The sequence below is a fragment of the Chenopodium album genome, chromosome 5 (assembly GCF_948465745.1).
Source record: "Chenopodium album chromosome 5, dcCheAlbu1.1, whole genome shotgun sequence".
In the NCBI taxonomy this organism is placed as follows: Eukaryota; Viridiplantae; Streptophyta; class Magnoliopsida; order Caryophyllales; family Amaranthaceae; genus Chenopodium; species Chenopodium album.
The window spans coordinates 861,224-878,395 of NC_137838.1; the positions used below are offsets into that span (position 1 = coordinate 861,224).

The window sequence follows — 17,172 nt, forward strand, 5'->3', positions numbered from 1 at the left end:
TGAAGCAATCATGATGCTGCTTAGCGTGAAAAACAGCCAAATTGTTATAATTAATAATGATCAACGAACTCCGTAATTCAAAAGGCCCCAAGCATACAATTAAGTTCATACACTGTGGACTGTTTTTAGGTAGACTTTAGGCACTTAAAGCATCATTATAATTGAAAAATGGACACCCTTGATTGGCTGATGCACTTGAATTCATGAGTTATAACTTTTGAAGTTGCACTGCTTGTACAAATACATAACTAACGACAAAATGGAAGAAGTTGTTTATCTAGTCTCTTAGTGTCACGTAAGACCTCCCACATGCAATTTTGACTTCTAAGTGTAGTTTGCAATTTAATGATCCGTACTGTCCTAATAATCTAAGATTGTATTTTTTTTTTTAAATATATATAACTTCATAATTCCTACCTCTAACTAAACGGCCGCACACAAAAAGCCCATCCGACCTATTATTGTACACATCTGTTTCATACATGATCAAAACCAGCTTGCAAATATTGTTAGTGTGCCCATACTTGTCATTAAAGAATGACCTAGTAAAAACCAAGGAAATATTAGTTATACTAGCACTAGTTGTGAAATCTAACACAAATCCAACTCAAAATGGGTCCTCCCAAAAGTGGAAAAGGAACAAAGACATGTGAACACCTTGCCCTTTCAATTTATTACCTTAAATCCAACCTCTTCACTATATAAACACAACCACCTTCAATATTATTGCATTACATGAAACTCATACATCATAATCACCCTTTCATACCTAAAAACAAATATCTTTCATGGCTACTCTTACTCTCCCCTTCCTAATCCTCTCAATCCTTTCTATTGCCGCCTTCGCCGCCTCGGCTGCTGCCACATCCACCAACAACTTCATCAAAACAAAGTGTAGCTCCACAGCCTACCCAACAGTTTGTGTACAATCTTTGTCATCCTATGCTAACAAGATCCAAAAAAGCCCACGTCAACTGGCCCAAACTGCTCTAATAGTGAGCCTAGCCAAGGCTCATTATGCTAAAGCTTATGTAGCCCACCTGGCCCATTCCAGTGGGCTTAGGCCCAAAGAATCTGGATCTGTTAAGGACTGTTTGGAGGTTATAGGGGACACAGTGGACAAGCTTAGTAAGTCGGTCCATGAGTTCCAAACCGCGGTTCGAGGCCGGTCTAGGGACTTTTTGTGGCACATGAGTAATGTACAAACTTGGGCTAGTGCTGCTCTTACTAATGAGAATACTTGTGTTGATGGGTTTAAGGACCAAAATGCAAATGGTAAGGTGCAAAATGCAATTGAGGTGCAATTAAAGGGTGTTATGCAGTGTACAAGTAATGCCCTTGCTTTGGTTAATCAGTTTGCTAATAGCAAGTACTTTCCTAATAATGCATGATCATCATAATTTTGATGAAATTATGTGACCTACTATACCAAAGATAATAGAAATTTAATGAGGTAATATAAGAAAATTTTGGGGGAATAATTCCCCTTTTTTTAGTTTGGCTTTGTATGGTTTGAAATATGTTGTATACAATCATATATGATGTATAGTAAAAGGTAAAGTAACAGTTTTTTTATTGTATATTCATTATTTCTTGGATTCAATTAAATACCTCTTGATTCTGTTTTAGTAATTCTTCCAACAATCTTTATGGAAATTTTGTAATGTTTCGTATAATCAAAGTTTACAACTTTAAAAGACCTAATTTTAAAATTATCTGATCGAATCTAAATCTACGTTGCTTTGAGACTTGTAGGTCGGGGAGAAGATATTTAGTTTATGCAGAGTAGCTAGCTAGGTTGAATGTACATTAATATCATTAAATCGCAATTAAGTATAGATGGGGATTGTAAACTTGATAATTGAATTTAACGTTGGAGGCATGCCAACCATATTATAGTATGACTTTCATGTAATTGTTGGCATGAGAACTAAATGCAGTACGTTCTCACCCAACTACATTAAATCGATATAGTTAGATAGATCCTTGTCATTGTTGGATTAAGTACCATATGTTTGGGCCAGTTAGCCCAAAAATCGATCTAGTTTGGTTTTTTTTTTTTAAATAAAATAAAATTAAAAAAAAATCCAAACATATTTGTTGTACACAACCTTCTTTTATTGATTTATAAATTTTTTTTATGTCTTTTAATGAATTTTGAATAATTATAATTCTTTTGTTATTTTTTTAAGGTAAGGAGAAAGACTATGACTGTAACTCAACCGTCAAGGTTTTTTTGATCCGATATTTGCGAGTCAGACACTTTAAGTTTGAGGGGGAAGGGTAAGGGATCCCCACCCTTAAAGTATCTCTAGTGGGGATTGAACCCTTGAAATGTGACAATCTTACCACCTTATAATTGCACGTAAATACATACTAACATACATAGGTATTAGAGTTTTTTGTTTTGACTACAAAAGGCTACCCCTCTATGCATCTCGAAGTAATAGGGAAATTTCCAAGTGAAATTAGTGTATGAATGGATGGTTCAAATTAATATTCAAACGAATTATAAACGGCTTAAAGTAGTTGTATCTTCTAAACCAGCCAAAATACACCTGGTTGAACTTCAAGTGCAGGAAAATTAAAGCACATCAAATTGCCAAGTGTAACTTGGATTTCTTAGGACATAATTTTTGACTAAAAATCTACTTCAACTTCTCTCAACCTTGAACATTTCTTTTCGTCTTTGATGTATTTTACTATCATATTCAAGGAATATTCTACAAAATTCAAGGCCATAACAATAGCTAAATTAAAATTAAAAAAAAAAAAAAAAAAAAACATTGGTAGTTCTACTTACTCAAAGCCTCAAAGGCACTAAGTGGTCAATTTCTTTTTACTTTGATAAGTAAATTTTTTTTTTTTTTTTTTAAAATATTAATGAACTTTGTATGTATTTATGTGTCAATGAAACATCAAATATAAACATTTATTTACACTAATATTAACAATCGACTAGTATATAAAACATGTAGAATAATCTAGTCCAAAATATGATTAAAATATGATCAAAGGGTGATAATTTTTTTAGTAGGGTCCAATTCAAGAAAAGAGCCATTAAGAGACTAGATTGAGATTTCTTCCAAGCAATTAGGGGACCAATACAAAACGTGTTAAAGAAAAACCAAGAGAAAATTCTAAAGCCACCAAAGTATATGTGGTTACCAATCTCCCATACAATCACACCAAAGGCTCTCATTTTTACACATAAAACATCACCCCTTCATACACTACAAAACCAAACCCAAAGTAACACCTCTATTTTTCAAAAGAATCAAACCAAAGAATTTCCTAGACCACAACACAACATTAACTTCCTCTTTTTTATTTGTGTGTTAGAGCATAACTTAGGCAAAGGAAATGGCAATGGCAACTTCTACAATCCCCGCGACCGGGTTCAAAAACGCCGGTTTTGGACCTTCATTCGCGTCCGGTGAGAATTACTCCATGCTAATGAAATCGGTCTCGGTTCAAGCTCGAGTCCCAAGCCGGCCTACCCGAGCACAACCCATGATGAAGAACGTTAATGAAGGGAAAGGGATTTTTGCTCCTCTTGTGGTTGTGACTAGGAACATAGTTGGCAAGAAGAGGTTCAATCAACTTAGAGGCAAAGCTATTGCTCTTCATTCACAGGTAGGCTTATACAAATCATATACTTGTATGACTTATTCATGTGTACATTTAAATGAATGTTTTTATCTAAATTTTTAAGGAAATTTTTGTGTAGGTTATCACAGAGTTTTGCAAGTCAATAGGAGCAGATTCCAAGCAAAGACAAGGGTTAATTCGATTGGCAAAGAAGAATGGAGAAAGATTGGGATTTCTTGCATGATTATTATATTGAAGATTGTTACAACTTTTGTAATGATAATTTGTTTAGATATTATCATTTGGGCATGTTGAGAACTTTGTGTAAAAGCTTATATACATTTCATGGTATAGATGTATTTTGTAGATTTCATAGTTGGAATTTTATATTGCTTTAATTTTGATTAAACAAAAGAAGCATGATTTTCTCATATATGTTGAGAAATGATCTAATAATCTTATTTTGGAGATTAAAAAAAATTTAACTAATGATTTATCAATACTAATTAATTATTAATAATAATGGTGTAGTCCGTACTTGTTAGTGAAATTCATCTTTTTAAAAAATTTATTATTTTTTGAAATGAATTTAAAGGGAAAAAATGAGTGAATTGTAAAAAACCATACATAGAGTATGATCTACCAACCATATCCCTCCAAGTGGGAAATGAACCTCATGTTAATGAGCCAAATCTCAGCCACAAAGTGGGATTCGTCAAATAAATATCTTTCATGTACAACATATTCATGGCTCCACCAATATAAACAAGAATAACTACACATTAGACACGTACTAACATAATATAACAACGCTGAGCTGTTTTTTTTTTTTTTTTTTTTGAAGTTACACTTCTATTGAATTTATAATTCTAGTAGAGTTTTACTGAGCAAGTTGTTTGGTTAAACATAGCAAGGTGTTAACGATCATGAAAATGGTTAAATAAACGATAGCAAGGTGTTAACGATCATAAAAGCCTAACTCCTCCACAAACTACAACCACCTAAAAGTTTGAGTTTAGTTATCAATCAACCACTAAATTTGCAAATTCCGAAATGTTTGGTTCAGGTCATTAGGAGTTCAATTTGGATTTTGCGAGTAATTTTAGAGCACCTAAGTTTCAGGTCAGAGAGCTTGAATTTACATGACATTATCAGGCTCAATCAGTTTATATAGTCCGAAACCGTTTGACAGCTTTAAATCACGAACCTTAAACCCCTGCAGTTTAATGTTTGTTTCTGATAGTTTCAGGTATCTTGTTTGTATGATGCATTATCAAAGTGGTCAAAACACAAATAACATATCTTGAAATAGCTTTCAATAATCCAACCTTGTAACTTCATCTAGCTACAAGGGCAACATTACACGAGTCTAAGATAGATTTCTGAAAGTGCATAAGCTTAAATTCTGTATGTATAACATATGCAAACTCATCAATAACTGGAAAAAGGGGGGGTCAAAACTCACAAAAATTACAATTGTGAAATTAACCAGGAAATAGATTGAATGCTTATACCCATCTGAAGCCTAAAAGGCCACAATAAACAGATAAAACAAACTGTAGTGCACAAAAAATTGAAGCCGAGCCTCTAAAGCAAAACTGCCCAGGGAGAAGAGATCAACATGAAATTGGGGGTCTTACACACTGTATCTGCCTCTGTTAGATTTATTATCCTTTTTGGCATCATCCTGATACATTTGAAAATTTAAGGATTAGTATGTGATCCATTTGACTTCCAGCATGAACAAAAAAGCCGATGTAATACTTACATGAAAGCTGTAGTTAATTTTGTCTGTAATGTCAATTATATCTTTCCACTTCCTTCCAATGCCCATCTGTTCCATTGAAAACCAAAACCATGAATATTTGAACTACAGAGAATAGAACAGAGATGGGAATATAAATTAGTGTCGACGTCCGATAGTTTGTAGCAAACTACTCGCATACCCCTCCCCCCCAGCCCAAAAAAAATGTAAATAACCTCATTGGGTCTTATTAACCGTACACAGAACAGCATGAAAATAATGCATAAGGCACAAGCCAATCCTGAATCAGAATCGTAGCATGAAAATAATCATATTAGCATGGGTAAAGCCACAATTTTTGACTAATGCAATAATAAACATGTGAAACACATAATTAGGTGAATAGTGGTTTAGCCTAGGTGTGTGTCTTAGTGGTTTAGCCTAGGTGTGTGTCTTAGTGGTTGTATCTGCTTCTCTAGTTTATAATTAGGTGAGTTATGTATTCGAATGTTGTACTAGGCATGCTGAAGATTGGTCTTCTCCACTCCAGCACTCATTTAGGATAAATTAGGTGCTTAGCAAGTCCAGTGTGTTCTCCTAGGAGCCATCCAGCTTTAGGTAACTGAAGAGAAGGGGATAAATTGCCTGCAAGACCTTCAGTCCTTCACTTACACTTTGTTTGGATAGGAAGAAATGGAAGGAAAAGAAGAGAAGAGAAATGGAGGGGGACAAAATCTCTTGTTTGGGTAAAAGATTGGGGGAAGGAAGGGGAAGGAGAGGGAGGGATCCATTTTCCCTTTCTCTATAATAACCATAATCTCACCAAAATTGGAGAGATTTGGAGGGAAAATGGAGCTCACCTCCCCCTCCCTTTCTTTTCCCTTCCCTTCCTCCATTTTCCCTCCCCTTCTTTTCCTTCCTTCTTTGCTATCCAAACAAAGCATTAGTTCTTGAGCACACAGAGTCACAGACTTTAATCAGAAAGCAATCTCTACTTGACCAGATTCGAAACTAAAGTAGCAGTTTTTATTTATATGAAGATGATGAACGTGTGTGCCAGACATTTTAACCACACAACAAACGGAAATTAAAAGCATGTGATTTCATTCAGTAGTTGCAACAAACAGCTATTAGAAGTAAAAGACATCATTACACTTTCACCTCTTTATCTTATTCCTTTTCATTTTGTTTAATAAAATTGAACCAAACACCATCTCAGAAAGTCAGAAGCAAAAAATAAGATGCTCTCTCTTTTAAGCATGATGTGTATCATACTCGAAGGAACATAAAGTTCAAATTTTAAAAAGTGAACATTATTCTGAACTATGTCTTTTTTTTCAATATCAGGATATGCATCATGCACTTGCGTGTAGGATATAATTTGAATGAGAAGAGCCAAAAAAAACAAAAAAAACAAAGTGAAAATGAGATACTAGAGCCAAAAATTAAATCAAAATCAACATTACACTGTTAATTTGCCACAAAATCACCAAGAGATTGCAATGGCAACAGACTTATTAGGCACCATAAATTTCACGATACCCTATACGCCTAGTCGCCTATACTCCCATAACTCGCCTAGTACTATTTGATTTAGTCCAACTGCACTCCCCTCCGATTCCTTTCTTTTTTGTAAAACTTCTTCAAATTGTTGGACAGTACACCTCAATATCAAGATACTCCATTCATTCAAAGTACTATATTGGTGCATTCTCAAATTGGTAATACTTTCTATCTTACATATTTATGTTAATAGCAACCACTTAAAAAGGAGGGTGTATATGACTTAACACTTTGTTTGGATTGAAAGAAATGGAGGGAAAAGAAGGGAAGGAAAATGAGGGAACTAGTATCTTTCATTTGGGTAGTAGAAGTGGAAGGAAGGGAATTGGAGAGAAAAGAAATGGAGAGATTAAATATCTCCAACAATGGAGAGATTTAATAGGAAAATAAATCTTTCTTCCCTCCCCTCCCCTTCCCTTCCCACCCCTTCTCCTCCCTCCCCTTCTTTCCCTCCCCTCTAATCTATCTCAACACACTGTAAGGAAAATCTGTCAAACCTTGAGTGGAACAATATGGCACAATTACTGCATTGCTCCCATTCATTTTCTACTGTTCCTATTGAAGGTTTGTGAACCAAGATAAAATAAAATAGAAACTAGTAGCACACAACACATTGCTGTCCATCCCAGTTTCATTTCCTGAAGAATAAGTGTAAGACCTCACAGAGAGGCTTCAATACACAAGCAAATTGATAGAATCCTTTTGTATCAATATAATCATGATACCCAAATGATTGGACAATACCAAACTCTTAACCAATAAATTACTTTTAAGCTCACAAACCACCACACCTCCAGCCACAAACCTGCAACCCAACAATGAAAATTTTAATTGTTAATCCTTTCACTAATCCTGGAAAATCTTTCTCATCAACAAGACCCTGCTAATTTGGAGCTAGGAGATGTCAAGTTGAGCCAACCTCATTTTCCAACAAGCCTATGAGATAGCTGTTGTTCCATCAACAGTCTCATGTTCCCTCCTAAGCAGCACACAGAAAAATCAAAACTGCTATTCTTATAAATAGCCTAAAATCTAGTCAATGAAGGTTGAAACTCAAGCATGAAGATTAATAGCAATAGCCATATCCCAAAATGTCAAGATATTAGTTGCCTATAGTAAAAAACTATGACCAAGTACCCCAAAAAGGAAACTATGGATTCTCTACCCAAAACACTTCCCCCTTGGCCATATTGATGAAGCCTTTCTTCAACAAACTACCAAGAACAAACCAAATTTACTAACTATATAGTCTCCTCTACATTTCATCCTTTCATTTAGAATCCCTGCTAACCTTGAACATCCATCTAGAGGCCGCTTAATCCCACAGTTACATTTTTCTCCCACCTATTTAAAAGACCTTCTTGATATCTCTATACATTAAATGGACATATAGAAGGCAAAGAACCAATTAAACTGCCAAGACCTAACTCACCTAAGTGAATGCCACATGTATTGAGTTATTGACAGTGGGCAGACATCAAAATCATTGAGCATCATTTCTACAAATTATATAAAAAACAGGCAACTAAGTACACTTATCCTGTTATCCAAATACATAATGCTATCATACACGAATACACTTTCAAATTCACTCAGCTGACATCCCTATATCTAAAGTCCAAAATCCATAAACCTCAAGTCCAGCAGAAGAGCATTAAGTATAAGGCCAAACATGAAGTTAGTAAATAGCAAACTGAATACACCAAGCTAGTTGACATTATAGTTCACATTGATAGCAAAAGGTATTTGCTTATGGCTAACACACATTATCCTTCAGAGAAAAAGTTATGCCACAAAATCAATGAATTAATCATCAAACCTGAACAGATTCATTCGCGGCATTTCTAGTCCACAATGAAAGCTTGTCACCCCTTGAACGTGCACTTGCAACCACACCACATATCTCATCAGCTTCATCAAATTGCTCCCCAATTAGAGCCATCAACTGCTCAAAAGCAGAATATCAATAATCAGTATTTAGGGGGGGAAAAAGGGTTTATTGGAGAAAGAGGTAAAAAAGTCTCTATTTAAAGTTAAGAAAATTACAGTTTCAAGCCACATTCCCTCGAGATTTGTCTTTCTGTTAGCAGAAACAGTCCACTTGCCTCCATGTGCACATTCAGGATCCTCCCATTTTGGTTCAATCCCATTCTTGAACAAATGGAAATCGGCGTTTCCAACTAACTTGCTGGGCTTGAATATTTGATCATATAGGCTGCATAAAGTATTCAATGTTCAAATCAAATGCACAACGTTTGACAGGAAAATTCAATAATAAGTAAGGATGATATTCTTTATTCCCCCACTCACAATCAAAAGGACATCTCATTCACCCAATAAAAAGAACACATACGATTCTTCAATACTAATGAATACAGCTCTTGCATCGCCTGAACATATTGTATTCCACAGCCCTCGAATCGTAGGATTCTCCACGTTGGAGGCAATAATTGCATTAGAAATAACCTAAATGACACTAGAATCCCCCTCCCCCCAAAAACAAAAAATCAAACATCTACATAAAAACACGAAAATAAGAAATCCCAAATAAATTACATGATCTAGCATAATATTTCCAATCGCCATATTCATGTTTCCCATAAAAACACATAATTAAGCCGACAATAAGTTAGATTGATGCCAGAGATACAATGAAAGTTATTAAAATTAGGGCACAAACATGAGCTAAATCCAGCAAAAATCACAAAAATTAAACCAAATTAACTAGCAAAACTCTAATTGCAACACAGCATAAACAAATTAACACACCCAATTCAAAACAAGTAAAACCCAATTCATAAAACAACAAATCAATCAAAGTTGACAAAATCTAAAACCCACCCAGAAACCCAAAATTAATCAAAATTAAAAATTGAAAATTTGGGCTAAAAATCAAAAGGGGAAATAAAAGATTACCACCAAAACTCTTCGACGGTATCAAAAGTATAGGCTTTCTTAAGAGTAGAACCCCAAGCAGCACCTTGTTTAGGTTTAGTAGTGTCAAACCAAAACGCCCACTTTCTCTCTAATTTGTGGGGTTGTTTGGTGGTTTCCGACGCTTCGTTTGCCGGCGGCGCATCCATGATTTCCGCTGCAACTTCGGTCGACATATTTTTGCGACGAAAAAGAGAGGTTTGTTGAATTCTTATAGGTAAAATTTGTGTAATGGTGTAAACCTCTCGAAAAGGGGAGATTGAGGTTGTCGGGTTCTAACTCTATATAGATGTTGGGTCTTTGCTTGGGTATGAGCTAGAAGGTCGGTTTGCTTATTGTATTGTTGACTTGGTTGATTGAGGTTTGGGCTTCAATTAAAGATCTTGGTCCATTTAGATTTGGGGAGAATAAGTGATGTCAAATCGGATGTGTATTTCGGGTTTGGTTCGAGCTCGGGTACAAGTTAAGGTTTGATAAAGTTGGTTCTGGTTTGTGAATCGCTAAACATCGCTAACAATAATTATCATTACCGTTAATATTTAGTGTAAATGGACAATCATGTCCTTACTACTTGATCAGTTGATCACCCTTGTCACCACCTACCCTTCTCGGCTAGGCGGCGACTAATGACCCCTTCTGACACGACCACATCCCCTTAACGACGACCCACCACCTTCCGAGTTGGAAGGTGGTGGATTTTAAAATAAATTAAATTCAAGGTATTATTTAACAAAAAAAAAGGTACAATTCATAAATTGACTCAAAAATAAAATTTTCCGACCATTTTACCTTCTACTTTCTTACTCTGTAATAAAAATAAGTTAAGATTGGAAGAGGAGATTCGAACTAGCAACTTATCATCGACAACTAGATAGGTCTAGGTTAAGCTAGACCTGGCAATCCTAACCCGACCCAAATGACCAGATATGTGACCCGAAACCATTAACCCGAAAATGACTCAAACCCGAACTAATCCGACCCGAAAGGGAGTTGACCTGACACCCAAATGAACCAAACGAAATTGACCCAAAACCCAAACTTGACCCAACCCTAAGTGACCCATTCTAATTTAAACCCGAATTGATTGACTCGAATCTACTCGACCCGAAGTGACCTGATTCCTGAAGTTAATAGGGTGAAATGGTGTATTTTAGGACTTCTATCTTTCCTCAATATTAAGTACTCACGATTTTTTTTATTTCTTAATGATTTTACTTTATTTTTCCAATTATTATATTAAGTGAATTTATTATGGTGGCCCAAACCAAACTCCCGATCCGAATTGACCCGATCCGATATTAATCCAAAAATTGGTTTCAAAAATTGATCCAACCTGAAATGTTGACCTGAAACCCAAATTAACCGACCTGATTCAAACCCAACCCAAAAATGACCCGATCCGAATTGACCCAGTCTGAATCCAACCCGAATGACCCGTTTAAAGAAATACTCCGTAATCCAAATGTCAAGAGGAGCCACATTTGCAAAATTGCATGCAAGACTTGTCAACTATACAATTACACGTATCTTCCTTGCTGCCACGATATCATACCACCATTTCTACACTACTTTCCTTTTTGTTCCTTCATACGGAAGTTTAATTCAGTTTGTGCATGTTTACCAAATCTTACAATATTTCTACCTACATCAGATCATTGTGTTGAAAGTACTAGAGATCGTCGGAAAGTGTCTACATGGCGACGGAGTTGGCGGCGAAAAGCGTAATAGGGGTGACAGAGATGGTGAGGAGCTCAATGGCAACGGAGGCGCCATATGCCCCTGCGACTGCCGAGCGTAGGGTCCGCTCCGACTTGGAGGTTTCCCTTCCTAAGCCTTGTATGCTTCTATCTCATTTTCCTTAGCTTCCCTCTTTTTAGTACTACTTATATCTCATGCTCGCAGAGTCTTTTGTTAGATAAGAGTTTGACCACATATAAGTTCAATAGAATTTCATCTAAAATTATTAGTACATACTCGTACTATATTGCATATAATAATAGCCTAATATAATAGGTACTATTGTGGTCTAAGCTACTAATTCACTAGGTCTATAATAAGATAGTCATTCACTTCTTATTCTTCAATGTGTTGTGTATTTCATTAGGACAGGCAATGCCTTATGTCAAATAAGAGTTTGACCACATATAAGTTCAAAAGGTTTCATCCTAAAATTAATTACTCGTAGTACATACTCTACTACATATTAATAGCCTAATAGGTAGTATGATCGACTAGTAACTCAGTAACTCAATAGGTTTATATATTACCCATTCAATCACCTCTTTTTTAAGTCATTTCAACTTCCCAAATTCATTCACCTTTCCATCATTCATTCACATCCCATATAGCATTTTGGAATGTACATTGTTTATCAAATAGTGCCACAAAATCTTCAAGACGGCCTTGTTTTCACTCATTAAATAATTAAACTTTGTGTTGTAATGCAAATTGATGGCCTCTTTTTATATGTTGTGAAGATCTACCAAGAGCATTGTCTGCACCTGATACAGACCATCCTAACGGAACACCAGCACATCATCATCAGGGACTCAGTGTTCTTCAACAACATGCTGCTTTTTTTGACCAAAATGATGATGGAATCATATACCCTTGGGAAACTTTCACTGGTAAATTTTTACTTCCATTATTCGATAAAAATTATGTCTTGACCATATAAATTATTGACTAATGAAAATTCGTGGTCAAAATTTGAAGTTTACCCCAAAAATGTATAGTGTAGAAATTTGTTGGGGACAGAAAAAAAAAGCTTGTTTATCTAGCTTTGCAAATGTTATTGTGATTTTACAATTCTTAATTATAAGCATTTTACTTCGATATATAAGTGTACTATGGATGATCCCTCAGCTATTTCTTATTGCAGGATTACGCATGGTTGGATTTAACATTATTGCTTCCGTAATCATGGCTGTAGTCATTAATGTAGCGCTAAGTTGGTACACTCTTGATGTAAGTACAGAGTAATTATATTAATTGTACTAATAAAAATAAAAATCAGCCTTAAAACTGACAATGTTCATTCATGTACGCTCACATATGAAGGGGTGGTTTCCGTCTCCTCTCTTCCCAATATACATACACAATATGCACAGGGCTAAGCACGGGAGTGACTCCGGAACTTATGACACTGAAGGAAGGTACATTCGCAAGTCCTTTCAAAGAAAAAAATTATGTTTCAAATACATATGTTAACAAAACCAAATTGTAGGTTTGTTCCTTTCAATCTAGAGAACGCCTTCAGCAAGTATGCTCATACAATCCCCGATAAGCTATCATTTAGAGAACTCTGGAGCATGACGGAGGGGAACAGGGTAGCGTTTGACCCATTTGGCTGGTATGCTCCATTTTTATAATTGAGTATGGTTGTCTTGTAAATTTGTGTGAGCATATTGAGCAAGATTGTGAACCTGTATTGAGTGTGGTTTGGCATATTACAGGATTGCGAGTAAGTTTGAGTGGGGAATGCTTTACGTTCTTGCTAGGGATGAAGAAGGTTTCTTATCTAAAGAGGCTGTGAGACGGTGTTTTGATGGCAGCTTGTTCGAGTACTGTGCGAAGATGAATATGGGTTTGGAAGGGAAGATGTATTAAGCGTTTCATAGATCATCTACTGTAAGGGTCCGGAAGTATCATCAGGAGTTCTTTTGCTTTTGTAGTTAAAACAACGCTGTAGCGAGAAACTGTGTTGCATATCTGAGGACAGTGATGTAATGCATGTGGATAATGAAACTGCTTAGAGCATGCATCCATAGTTCCATGTATATTCGTTGCAAGTTGGTTATCCTAGCTCTGAATCTTGGTCTCTAGACTCTACTTGTCAGCTCGTCTAATATAAAACTTATAACTGAGTTTGTAGGTGCTTGAACTTTCATAAAGACTGATTGGGCACCAGTAACAAATGACCTATGCTCAAAAAATCAGAGCTGATTTTTAGACATGAAAAGGGAACCATAATTCTTACAGTAAAAGAGCCATCCTACAACTTAGTAATCTTTGCGATGTGTAATCCTTGTAGAAGAACAAGGTTGAATTGCTACGTGACCTCTTAAATGAAAGAACTTGGGTGTAAATCTCCAATATTATGCAACATGCAAGCAGCAGAGTAACACACAGCCTCACAAGTTCTCCAAAATTAAACAATACATAGTCATAACTCATAATTATCCAAGTTCTCCGAATTAAGGGAGCAACACAAGTCCAAAGTCGCAAGTTCTCCAAAATTATGCCCAAGATCGTAACCAATGACACGATAACTGGCCGGGGGCTTCACTGCTTCAGAGCTAAGTAGGCAAGTAGCTAACAAAAGATGCAAAACATATAACCACATCACTCCATCAACAAGGTTCTCACTATAACCACACTAACCAGTGTGCAAGGGGGAAGAAATCATTCAATTGCACCTACTCTATGCTGTGCATCTTTTGCACAACCAAAACAAAAGATGGCACAAATTTGAATCGGATGGGTCTGTAAACAGATGATTGATTAACATTTAGCAGATAAGTGAATTGCAAACAACAAAATGTATTTAATCTCTACTATAAATATCTTGCAAACTCACAGATTGACTTAACACATCCTACCAAACCGGCATTGTTCATTTATCCAACTACAAACATTCAGAATTATAGCAAAACAAAATTGGAAACTTCTGAACGATATCTCTTAGACAATGGCATTGGCAGCACTAGCAATCCTTGGCCACAAATCGGCACACTCCTTTCCAATGGGACCGGTAATAGCAGATCCTGAAACACAGAGAGAGATGGATTAAGACTGGGATGTATAAACAATTATATTGTAATCAGCAATAAGCAGAGAAGTAAACTTCATGTATAGTAAAATCGTTGGCATAATAAGCTTTTTATGTTCTGTTTGTTCAGAACACACCCACAGAGGTGAAGTTTCTAATGCTTTATGTCTCGGACAAATGTTATAAACATATACACTGAAATGCAGCCATGTCAAAATAACAGAGAGTTCACACCTAAACACATCAACTCATCAGATGCTAGTCTCAAAACATGTGAATAGACTTTTTTCAATTTAACAAAAACAGAAAAGGGTTGACTGTGTACAAGTCAAAAGCTGTAAGAAGCAACTTGTACAACATTAATTCACAAGATTGTGTTGTGTTTTGGATCATAAATCAACACATCAGGAAATGGGATGTAGGGTGCAAAAGGTTCCATTGATAAACAGCAAGGGAAATCTTTGTAACAAAATCTTGATGACAAGGGAAGTTTACTTCACCTACCTACCCAGTCCTCACTTAACATTTTTTTTTTTTTTCTGAACCACTACATAAGCTGATAAGCATGCTACACATTCCATATAAATTCAGGTTTCATGGAAATTGAACAGTCTACCACAATGCCATGAAATTCTAAGTTACCATGTCAAATTACTCCTGAAATATAGTCACAAAAATCCTACATAATATTCAAAGTTGGTGCAATCACATACCTTTCATTTCACCCTTGGGGTTGACAATTACTCCAGCATTATCTATAATAGAAACAAACACAATTGATTGTCAGCAAAAGGTAAAATTCAATTAAAAAAGATTTTTAAAAAGCAAATCAATGCATTCAAGAGATATGATTTACATGAACAGGAACATCTAAAATTCATTGAGTTCCATAGGAAATAATGCCAATCAAACCCCTTAAGTTCTCAGTCAAACAACTATATCATCTCCAAAATCCAAATTAAGTTCGCCTAACTAGAACTAAATGGGAGAGATTCTGAAACCAGCACAAATTAAATTCATAATGAGATGAATAACAACCTTCAAAGTACATGAAGACACCGTCCTTTCGGCGCCATGGCTTGCGTTGCCTCACAATAACCGCAGGCATGACCTTCTTACGGAGATCAGGCTTTCCCTTCTTGACGGTAGCCATGACCATGTCACCAACACAGGCTGATGGCAACCTGTTGAGTCTACCCTTAATTCCCTTGACGGAAATGATGTACAGGTTCTTTGCCCCGGTGTTATCAGCACAGTTCACGACGGCTGCCACTGGAAGACCCAGTGACATCCTGAACTTGTTTCCAGCACTTCCTCCACGTCCTGCATACCCCAAAATACCAACATCAAATCAACAACAACCCTAGATTAAAATCTATCATAGTCTAACAACAAATTCTTAACAAATTCCCCAGAAATTTCATCCAAAGTAGATGATAATGCATTCAGATAACCAAATCTACAAATTTACATAAACTGCGAATTCTCCCCAAGCTGCTAACTTTCCATTTCTTAGCACATCAATGTTATTATTCCCACAAATGAAACAAATTTCATATTAATTAAGCAAAAAACAAATACAAAATACATTAAAGAATAATAATTACACTTTCATATTGGGGATTTAGAGAAATGCATTTCTAATCAAATCCATTTGCGAAATTAAAATGGGGAGCTCAAAATTAAAGCAATTCAATAACAAATCAAGCTGGTAAAAACTGGAAACCTGATTCAATTTCAGCTCTACTTTTAGCTAATTTAATCTAACTATATTCAACAGCATAAATTGTTAAAAAAAATAGAAACACAAGTAATTGAGGGAATTTAATGTTATAATTAAGTAAAAAAAAAAGATCGAAAAACGAACCTCGCTTCGACATGTTTGCCGCAGTAGAAGAAAAAAGAGTAACAGAGAAGAGAGGCGAGAAAGACGACGATTAGGGTTTATAAGGATATTTATATACCACACCCTTAAATTAGGGTTTCGGCTTCTTATTCTCACTTCTGCTGTTCTGGCTACATTTCCCAAAATGACCTTTTTTGAGTATTTTTTTCTTTTATTTTTTTTTTTACACAATTTTTTTTTTTCTTTTAGGAATTAACTTATTATTCGGTTTTTTTTTTTTAATAAACTTTCATATGTTGCTGACTACATTATAGCTGCCTAGCTGGGGTTACTCACTCAAAGTTACTTGATCGGTCATGGTTATTTGGTCAAAGGTTACTCAGTCGATCAAGAATTAGTTGATCACGAATTACTCAATCAGTCAAGAGTTATTCAGTTGGTTAAAGTTACTCAGTCAGTCAAAGATAACTCAATCGATCAAGGGTTACCCGTTTACGTTTAGTATTTTGGTATAACCACATAGAAAACGCAATGTTTTTTTTATACTATCAATACTCTATAATAACACCAACGTTTATACAAATTACTATGCATAAAGTATAAATAAACATTTACTCCGTATCAATAGCTTCAAATTAATATCAAGCAAAGTTTGGTGGAATTGGTTGAGAACTCACAACGCGACACTTTAATTAGTTCAATTAACCCAGCCTCAAGACATAA

At 35.6% G+C, this 17,172-nt stretch overlaps 5 protein-coding genes across 5 annotated transcripts; 3 read left to right on the forward strand and 2 right to left on the reverse strand.

Annotated features, from left to right (window-relative positions):
- Positions 1 to 727: 727 nt before the first annotated feature.
- On the forward strand, positions 728 to 1,561 carry LOC145631409 (pectinesterase inhibitor 11-like). The gene has a single exon (XM_081683477.1). It carries the CDS (start codon positions 789 to 791, stop codon positions 1,389 to 1,391), a length of 603 nt encoding a protein of 200 aa, XP_081539603.1. The 5' UTR covers positions 728 to 788; the 3' UTR covers positions 1,392 to 1,561.
- A 1,619-nt stretch (positions 1,562 to 3,180) lies between these two features.
- Positions 3,181 to 3,964, forward strand: LOC145629960 (protein PROTON GRADIENT REGULATION 5, chloroplastic-like). Its single transcript, XM_081682202.1, has 2 exons — positions 3,181 to 3,636; positions 3,731 to 3,964. The coding sequence occupies exons 1-2, from the start codon at positions 3,364 to 3,366 to the stop codon at positions 3,833 to 3,835; spliced, it is 378 nt and encodes a 125-aa protein (XP_081538328.1). The 5' UTR covers positions 3,181 to 3,363; the 3' UTR covers positions 3,836 to 3,964.
- Positions 3,965 to 4,870: 906 nt separating this feature from the next.
- Positions 4,871 to 10,102, reverse strand: LOC145631410 (eukaryotic translation initiation factor-like). The gene is made up of 5 exons (XM_081683478.1): positions 9,815 to 10,102; positions 8,945 to 9,113; positions 8,718 to 8,843; positions 5,360 to 5,425; positions 4,871 to 5,278 (listed from the first exon to the last, which is right to left on the reverse strand). Exons 1-5 carry the CDS (start codon positions 10,006 to 10,008, stop codon positions 5,228 to 5,230), a joined length of 606 nt encoding a protein of 201 aa, XP_081539604.1. The 5' UTR covers positions 10,009 to 10,102; the 3' UTR covers positions 4,871 to 5,227.
- A 1,297-nt stretch (positions 10,103 to 11,399) lies between these two features.
- Positions 11,400 to 13,656, forward strand: LOC145629962 (peroxygenase-like). The gene is made up of 6 exons (XM_081682203.1): positions 11,400 to 11,668; positions 12,310 to 12,459; positions 12,714 to 12,799; positions 12,893 to 12,987; positions 13,059 to 13,184; positions 13,288 to 13,656. Exons 1-6 carry the CDS (start codon positions 11,527 to 11,529, stop codon positions 13,439 to 13,441), a joined length of 753 nt encoding a protein of 250 aa, XP_081538329.1. The 5' UTR covers positions 11,400 to 11,526; the 3' UTR covers positions 13,442 to 13,656.
- A 658-nt stretch (positions 13,657 to 14,314) lies between these two features.
- On the reverse strand, positions 14,315 to 16,610 carry LOC145631411 (large ribosomal subunit protein uL14). Its single transcript, XM_081683479.1, has 4 exons — positions 16,471 to 16,610; positions 15,642 to 15,926; positions 15,317 to 15,358; positions 14,315 to 14,598 (listed from the first exon to the last, which is right to left on the reverse strand). The coding sequence occupies exons 1-4, from the start codon at positions 16,481 to 16,483 to the stop codon at positions 14,516 to 14,518; spliced, it is 423 nt and encodes a 140-aa protein (XP_081539605.1). The 5' UTR covers positions 16,484 to 16,610; the 3' UTR covers positions 14,315 to 14,515.
- Between the last annotated feature and the right edge of the window lie 562 nt (positions 16,611 to 17,172).